Consider the following 8,955-nt stretch of genomic DNA (forward strand, 5'->3'; position numbering starts at 1 on the left):
GTAACTATAGCCCTTTTTGTACTTGCATTGGACAGTATTAGGCTTTCCAGTGAAATGGACTAATGAAGTGTGAAGTATGATCTATTCTTTAAACAAAATAAATCAGACTATGTTGCTAGAGGCAACACCATAGCATAAAGGGTTTTTGTAGCAACGATATTGCGCTGCTATTCTGCTTTTTATTTGAACTGGATGTTTATGAATGTGAATACACTGACTGAACTCAACTCCTGAAAAGCATTACCGAACTTGGTTTAATTATTATGCTTCTCAATGTGTAGAAATACAGGCATGATGCAGAAACCAACCAAACTTGTTTTTATTCACCTGCAGAGATTTGAAGCCTGAGAATATCCTACTAGATGACCGTGGTAAGATTTCTATTTTTTTCCCCTCTAGCTGTGACAAATCCGTTAATTTCCTTAGAAAATGTTTTATGTGTCTAGCACCTACAGTATTCACAGACAATTTGTATGGGCCTGTAGCAACTTATTTTTCTATAAACTTGCAAAGGCGAGTTTGTGGGATCCATAAAGGCACTCCCTCACGGCCCAGCATGCACTGCCACAGAGGCCAATCAGCACACAAGCCTATTAGTCACTATATGTCAAATGGCACAACAGGACGTGAGACAACAGCAGTGTACGACCGACTGGTGGCAGTCACAAACGCGCCGGCGGCTGCGCCTGGGACCTGTAAAGGCCCTCCTTCATGGTACACCATGTGCTAGTAGCTTCAATGCCTGACCAAAGGACCATGTATGGGGAAAAACACATCAATAACAGAGCAGCCTTTGTGAGCGGTCTTTTATGTTTTAGCGAAACACCTTCCTTCATTGATTAGGCCCACAACACCCGTAGAAGGCTCCACAATACGTAGTGTCTGGCATCCCTCACCCACCCCCTTCTACACTCGTGATCTGTTGGGACATGTTACGAACAGAGACATCAACAAGTACTCCACCAGGAAGACAGTGACACGAGTTCACATATTTCTGAGTCAATTCAGGTTATAACATGACCCCAAGTAGCCTGTGAGCATCTCATCCATAACCATTGCCTTTTCAGCAGCCTCAGACAGGTCCTTTACGGATCTTTTCAGTGATCGTCCTCCAAATCCCAAATCTAAGAGAAGTGTTCTGGCTGACTTTGCTACAAAGCCTCTTACACCTATTTCCACTGGTTTTATGTGTGCTGTGCTTGCCAGTCTTGTTCCCTTGGTTTTTAATCAGTTCTGCCCACTTAAACTTCTTCCTTTCAAAGGCTTCCTCCATCGCATCTTCAAAGGGAATAGTTAGCCCAACGAAGTAAATCCGCTCTCACTCAGAACACTGAATACAGAATACCGAAGTAGTCATAACAATACATCGTGGAGCTTGCAGTTGCCTGCCGATATCCACCAGGAGTTTCCAATCCTGCGTTTTGATCGTCCCTCTTCCCGCATTGCTTGTGTTTGCCTGACGGACACTTTTCTGTACCTCTCTTCTGTGCAAAATCAATTCTACTGTCCCTGTGACGAACCGGCAAAGAGTTCACCTCAACTCTTTTACTCTCAAGCAAGCACAGCGGTGATTCTAAAACCGGATTAGGTCTCCAGGTGTAACGACCCTGGGTCAAACTAGTTTTACAACCGGACAGAATATACTTTTAAGAGTCATGGCCCATACATAGCTTGCAGCTGCTTTCTTCACCAGCCCATTGACTGAGGTTTCTGTTCTGTGTTCTGAGTTGGAAGGACACCATAAGTGGTTCCTACAGTGAATGTGACGTATACAATGAATGTAAAGCAGCAATCTTACTTTTCTCAACATTCCACTTGTTCATCTGTTGCCCTAGTTTCAGTAGTAGGCAGTAGTAGCGTAATGGCTAAGCAGCTGGGCTAGCGTAAGGGCTAAGGAGCTGGGCTAGCATGGATCAGCCTGGAAAGCTGTGAGTTCAGTTCCCGGCTTCCACCGTTGTGCCCTTGAGCAAGGCACTTAACCCCGAGTGGCTCCGGGGAGAATGGCCCTTGTGATATGTAACAGATGTGAGTCGCTTTGGATAAAAGTGTCCTCTAAATGAATACATGGGAATGTGATTCGCCTTTGTCTCTTCTCCTGTGCTGTGGCCTTACCCCATGCTTTCCAGTTAGCGCTTATCATTTCTGTGTCAGTGATGTGTCCAGCTCTAATCTGGCTATCCTCACTCAGCCTTTCTCTCTCTCTCTCCCTCTCTCCCTCCCTCTCTCTCTCTCTCTCTCTCTCTCTCCCTCCTCTCTCTCTCTCTCTCTCTCTCTCTCTCTCTCTCTCTCTCTCTCTCTCTCTCTCTCTCCCTCTCTCTCTCTCTCTCTCTCTCTCTCTCTCTCTCTCTCTCTCTCTCTCTCTCTCTCTCTCTCTCTCTCTCTCTCTCTCTCTCTCTCTCTCTCTCTCTCTCTCTCTCTGTGTGTGGTGGTCCTCCTCTTCTGCAGGGCACATTCGGATCTCTGACCTCGGGCTGGCGGTCCAGATTCCAGAGGCCGAGACGATAAGGGGGAGAGTCGGCACCGTGGGCTACATGGGTAAGCCCTCCTCAAACTCCGACACTGAGCAAAGAACTCGACTCAACATGGCTGCTAGTGAGGTGTCTTTTAAACACGCGCACTCGTACTATTTGATTAGACATTGAATTTCCTGTCTTAAAGAAAAGAAACGTGTAGCCTGCAACATAATTACCATAAACACATTACAGTACCATACTTAAATACTTGACTTGGAATAAGTTGATCTTTGATCATCACTGATGTAGAATGTTACTCACTGCTTTGTCTCGAGTGACAGGAAGCAACAATGTTTGTATGAAGGAAGGAAGAGATATCTGTGAAGTGATGTTGCAAGAAAGCTTTGTAGTGAGATTCGGCTTTTGCATTACGCCACAACATGTAGATGATTTAGCTGAGTGTTGGCTTGTGTAAGGGACATCCACTCATTCACTACAGGGTGCACTATACTGTATAGTGAAAACCTCTATGGTGATTATTCACTCCATAGGACACTATAGGCCTATAGTGAAAACCTCTATGGTGATTATTTACTCCATAGGGCACTATATAGTGAAAACCTTTTATGGTAATTATTCACTTTACAGTGCACTATGCATGAGTGAATCTCCCAAAAGCAGGGCTTGTGGTTGTTCTCTTGATTGTGCTCTTGACCTTTGACCTTTGACCTTTGACCTTTGGGCAGCCCCAGAGGTGATCCAGAATGAGAGCTACACCTTCAGCCCGGACTGGTGGGGGCTGGGCTGCCTGATCTTCGAGATGATCCAGGGCCAGTCGCCGTTCCGTCGCCGCAAGGAGCGGGTGAAGCGCGAGGAGGTGGACCGCCGGGTGCGCGAGGACCAGGAGGAGTACTCGGACAAGTTCTCCGAGGAGTCCAAGGACATCTGCCGAAAGGTGAGGAGACCGCCCGCCCCCGTACAGGGACACGTTTCCTGACGCTTTGCTCCTCTGGCTTCACCAAACTGCTGCAATTCTTGCTGTAACATGCTGTGATTCTTTAAAGCAACACCCCAGCCTAAGCGAAAAAGGAGCTAACTGGTCTAACTCTCTTGCAGTGAATTATGCTAAAATAAGCTAACGGTGTCAGATTGGATTACTACACGCGTAGAGAAAAGAGGGCTATAATATCAACTTCATCTAGATGGCAAATAAGCTAATAAATATCCCCAAGAGATGGCCATGTTCCTTTAAATATGAAGTGCTGTGAGGCTACCAGTAGGCCCTCACACAGGCCCTCCAGAGTTTTGATTGTGTTAGCGCAGTGCACTCGGGGCCACGGGCACGGGGCGGACCAGAAGCAGAGAAAGCGATGGGAAGTCAATGCTGTGACCTGTCGGCAGGGTGTCTTATCTGGTTTCCCTTCATTGAGAGACCGTAACATTAGCTCCATCGTTGCGCCGAGCGGCCAAAAAGCGGCCCTGGGTGACCCCGGCGTCCCCAAACTAAATGCGGGGTTGGGGTCAACGCACAACCCCATGTGAAAATGGTAGGAGCCACTCGCTCAGTGCACGGGATTAGAATCGGCCCCAAAAACATGATCACATGCCAACGACAACAACATTAAAATCGGCTGTCGCATTGTCAGTCCACCAGAGAGCTAAATTTAACCCTGGTTCCCAAAACATATCACAAGTATTTTGTTGTTGTGAAAAACCACGGCGACTCTTCCCTTCGCAAACAAATAACATGGCAGCGTTCCAGGCTCCGCCCCTTTATCAGCGTGTCCTATCTGTGACCTCATCATAGGCTGCAGATGACCATAAAGCCGCCTTTCAAGTAAATATAGTATCGTTTCGTTTCACTTATCTCACAATGTGGGTCATAGACAAGCCCAGGGTATCTTACACAGCTAGCACACACACACACACACACACACACACACACACACACACTCACACACACTCACACACACACACGCACAGTCGCACACACACACATACACACACACACACACACACACACACGCACCCACACACACATACAGTACTGGTACATAGATCTTTGTGTCTGCTTTGTGGAAGCGGATTCAAGAAAGCATCGGTGGGAACCAGATTTATATTGTCCCCATAATGCAGTAGAATGGACAACTCTCATGATCTAATACTCTCGGAGCTGGAGAGCGGAAGAGCAGGACGGTGAAGTGAGAACCGCAGAGATGGGTTGGAACAGCGCCATTCCCTCTTTAGAGACATGTGCACTGTGTGAAAAAGCCACTGCTTTAAGAGAAGAGCGAGTACAAGGCCCAGCCACAACAGGATGAGCATGAGAAAAAGAGGATGAGCACAAACTAGCTCCAGTCACCCCTCAACAAGTCCTCTCTGTTAAAGAGACCAGGCAGGGGAGTAGTAGCTGTTTTGTGTGTGTGTGTGTGTGTGTGTGTGTGTGTGTGTGTGTTTGTGTATGCATGCGTGCATGTGTGTGTGTGTTTGTGTATGTGTACGTGCATGCGTGTGTACGTGCGTGCGTGCGTGTGTTTGTAGGGTTTAAGGGGCAATGGCTCCGTACTGGGCTCTGTGTAGCAACATGGAATATTCTGACCTTGGGTTCAGCGCAACAAAAGCTCCCTCTGGGATGGCCTCTGACTTTGTAGTGATTCTACTGATTGATATCCTTATAATAAATCAGAAACAAAAGAGCAAAACTTTGTGTGTGTGCGTGTGCATGTGCGTGTGCGTATGTGCATGTGCTACATTTAGTAAAGTGATACAGAGAGGGGTGAACATTTTTTTATTTATTTAAAATATTGTTTTTGTTTCATGTAGAATTGTGTTAAATGACAAAGGTTTTAGCCTCCTAATCAAATCAGAATATTGATTTTGCAGTGACCCAGCAGCAAAGAAGGGGACATTTCTGGACATTACTGTGGAATCCAGCAAACATTATTCAGTTCTGCCTCAACAAAACTAACTCCTTAACTGCTGCTCCAGTTATTTTGCCATTAATGACAGCATTGTTGTGGTTTTGGTCTATATTTGGTTTGGTTCTTTGGTAGCAAATCATATTGTTCTATACTTGATAGTTGTTTTTCCGAGAATGTCTGTGCTATCAGCATTATTTGTTTCACTATACACCACTAGAATATCTATCAGATCTTTGGTAGTTGTTGTTAAAAGCCATGGTTGAATCATGGATCAATGGCGGCTGCATTATGTGTGAAAGCATATCACTCCAAATGGTCCCACTAATTTCCCTTCCAGTGGCGTGCTCTGATGCTTTAAGCTGTTTCCACACTTGAAAGCCTCTGGAAGATGACTCTGCTTTGTTGTCCAAATGACATCATCATGCGCAACATCCTGTCTCAGACTTCCTCAGCAGTGGAATGCGAGCCAACGCGTTCCCTTCCTTGAAAGTTCCCAGAGCTGGAGCGAGTCCTTCATCGCATTCTTGCCAGATTTACAGCTCTGTTAATACTGATGTTGTGTTGATATCACCCCACTGCATAAATCTGCCTTTTTTTGAAGGGGTTGTGTATGTATGTGTGTGTGTGTGTGTGTGTGTGTGTGTGTGTGTGTGTGTGTGTGTGTGTGTGTGTGTGTGTGTGTGTGTGTGTGTGTGTGTGTGTGTGTGTGTTGGGGGTGTTTTTCCTGAACCTGATCTCATTTGCTAACCCTTATGAGCTTTTTAAAAAAAAGTCACACATTCCCATTGTTTCCCAAAGTAAATCACTAACTAGAGTAGACGATTTAAGAGGAAAGCCGAGCGAGACGCACTTTGGGCCAGTGGTAGTGACATAGCGCACTGACAGAGATGGAGTGCAGAGATGCTACTGGAGTACAAATCTGCCAGGCAAGCAGGCCGGCCAGTAAAGGCTAGAAGGCTGACTGTAGTTAGCGGGGCCGAGGCAGGTCTGCTGGGTCCAGCATGAGATTTATACAGCCTCTTAATTGGGACTAGTGAGGGGGTCAGCCCCAAGGAGGCCGAGAGCACTGAAGCTTACATAAAGCTGTCAGAAGAGAGCTGGGATTAGAATCCCACCGACTGCAACTGTATTTTACCTCAAGAGCCGCGCATTGGAGGCTAGCTGTAGCACACGTGCTGTCTCGCGTACTGTATGTTTTCACAGGTGTGCCCTTTGTTCTCTTTCTTTCTTTCTTTCTTTCTTTCACACTCATACTCACTCACACACACACACACACTTTTAAGTTAACGCTAGCTAACTAGCTTGGTCTTTGTTTGAGTTGTTGGGTGTCATAACATCTGCTCAGCCGGAGAGGCCACTGCAGACAGCCAAAAAGCTGCCCTCCAACAATGCCCAGCCATGGAAGAAGTGAAACTAATTTGCTCATGCATGGTGGTCTCTGCTTCCCACCGTACTTCCTGTTTTGATCTCTGTGTGTGTGTGTGTGTGTGTGTGTGTGTGTGTGTGTGTGTGTGTGTGTGTGTGTGTGTGCGTCTTTTTTCAGCTGCTTGCAAAGGACCCCAAGGAGCGTCTGGGTTCCCAGGGTGGAGGAACAGAGGTGAAGCAGCATGCCATTTTCAGGAACATCAACTTCAAGAGGCTGGAGGCCAACATACTGGACCCTCCCTTCTGCCCTGATGTGAGTGATCTGCAGTCTCTCTCTCCCCCCCTCTCTCTCTATTTCCCTCTCTCTCACTCTCTCTTTCTTAAAGTAACACAGTGTAGGAATTCCCCTTTTTTGTCAAATTTCAACATACCCATGTATCACTAAGGGAGTGCCTGAGTCGTCACAAGCTGACTAATAGGTTCATGTGCACGGTCAGAGCAACAGCATGCTGCATAGTGAAATGTGAGGTGTTCTGGGCACACATGTTTATTGGCATAGATACAGCTCTGCTTCTTGTATGTCTACATTTCATGAACGTGAATATTATTTTAAGGTAAGAGAGCTACAGTGTGTTGCTTTAACAAATACCTAGAGTGCAAGTTAAACTTAAGGGGAAAAAAAAATATCCCTATCTGCTAGAAACTGTACTCCGACACCCACTAGACATCTGGGGATTGAGAATTCCTGCTGTTTCTTTTTTCACAGCCCAGAGCAGTCTATTGCAAGGATGTCCTGGATATTGAACAGTTCTCCACTGTCAAAGGCGTCAACCTTGACCCCACGGACGATGACTTCTATCACAAGTTTGTCACGGGGAGTGTCTCCATCCCCTGGCAGAATGAGGTATTGCACCTGTGGGAGAATATTGAAATAGGCATGAATCAGAAGTGTGTGTGTGTGTGTGTGTGTGTGTGTGTGTGTGTGTGTGTGTGTGCGCGCGTGTGTGCGCGCATTCACACACAGAGAAACAAAACACTCAAAGAGACACACTTTGGGTTAGGTCTATTCGTGCAGGGACTTTGATATTTGAAGCTACTGATCAAGTGTCTCAGCTTAAGTCTTTAGATTATGGGATGTAGCATGGGAATTTGATCTGAAGTGTTGTATTGTATTTGCAAACAAACTGTGCGTGCACACGTGTGCGTGCGTGCGTGCGCACCCTTGCTTTCATACATGTGTTTGGTTTGGGTGCACACATAATTTCCATTGTGTGTGTGTGTGTGTGTGTGTGTCTGGCAGATGATTGAGATGGAATGCTTCAAGGAGATCAACGTGTATGAAACGGACGGCGTCCTGTGCTCAGACCTGGACGTGAACAGGCCCAACCCGCCGCCCAAGCGAGGCTTCTTCTACCGCCTGTTCAGAAGAGAGGCAAGTGCTAGCGCCGCGTCGGCCACCGTGCGTGGGGGAGGGGGTTAAGGTATCTCTCCTTCTGTCTCTCCTCTTCCTCAGCCGTCACCTCCTCACTGCCCCATCCGCTCACTCCTGTGTGTGTGTGTGTGTGTGTGTGTGTGTGCGTGTGTTTGTGCGTGTGCGTGCGCGTGCACGTGTGTGTGTGTGTGTGTGTCGCCGTGGTGAAGACACCCCATAATCATCTTATCTGCCCGCTAACTTTATACATGCTAACCAGTTTCCTTCCTGGAGGTTCATGGTGGTTCATGCACTGTCCTTTCAGTGAGGGCTCACGCACTGTCTCTCGTCAGGCCCAGTTCAGTGGCCGTTCCATTCCACAGCAGTCTCCCGTGCGGATCACGTGGGCAACGTCGTCCTTTTTTGTTCTCCTTCCAACGATCGCCTCTTTTCATTCTCACCTCATCTCTGCCTAATCTTTTTGTGTGTCCTTGTTCTTGTCCAGTATTGTTCACTAACTTGAGTCTGTCCCTGAGCGGTGTTTGTGTGTGGGTGTGTTTGTCTGAGCTGAGTGTTGAACAGCAGCCTCTGTGTCGATGTTTTTTTGCGGGGGTCAGTTAGCCGCCCCCTCCTGACGGTCTGTCTCTCGGCCCACAGGTGTGCTTTAAGAGCGGATACAGTGAAGAGGACGAGGAGCCCTCACGTCTTTAAACCACTCCTTTGCCCTAGCTCCACCCCCCCATTGGTCAGCTGCCAGTCAGAACGCAGATCTTACAAACTCCATGAATGTTAAACTAACTGTATT

At 47.1% G+C, this 8,955-nt stretch overlaps 1 protein-coding gene across 2 annotated transcripts in view; it reads left to right on the forward strand.

Annotated features, from left to right (window-relative positions):
- Positions 1-8,955, forward strand: part of LOC134064989 (G protein-coupled receptor kinase 4-like) — a 54,213-nt gene extending 45,258 nt beyond the window's left edge. The window contains exons 10-16 of one of the 2 annotated variants that reach the window (XM_062520512.1): positions 334-371; positions 2,446-2,535; positions 3,200-3,408; positions 6,918-7,052; positions 7,506-7,643; positions 8,040-8,171; positions 8,808-8,955. In XM_062520512.1, the coding sequence (XP_062376496.1) occupies positions 334-371; positions 2,446-2,535; positions 3,200-3,408; positions 6,918-7,052; positions 7,506-7,643; positions 8,040-8,171; positions 8,808-8,861 (796 nt within the window). In that variant the 3' untranslated portion in view covers positions 8,862-8,955. Of the gene's footprint in view, positions 1-333; positions 372-2,445; positions 2,536-3,199; positions 3,409-6,917; positions 7,053-7,505; positions 7,644-8,039; positions 8,221-8,807 lie in introns of both variants that reach the window. The other variant, XM_062520513.1, reaches the window with a different exon arrangement.

The sequence above is a fragment of the Sardina pilchardus genome, chromosome 2 (assembly GCF_963854185.1).
Source record: "Sardina pilchardus chromosome 2, fSarPil1.1, whole genome shotgun sequence".
Classification (NCBI taxonomy): domain Eukaryota; kingdom Metazoa; phylum Chordata; class Actinopteri; order Clupeiformes; family Clupeidae; genus Sardina; species Sardina pilchardus.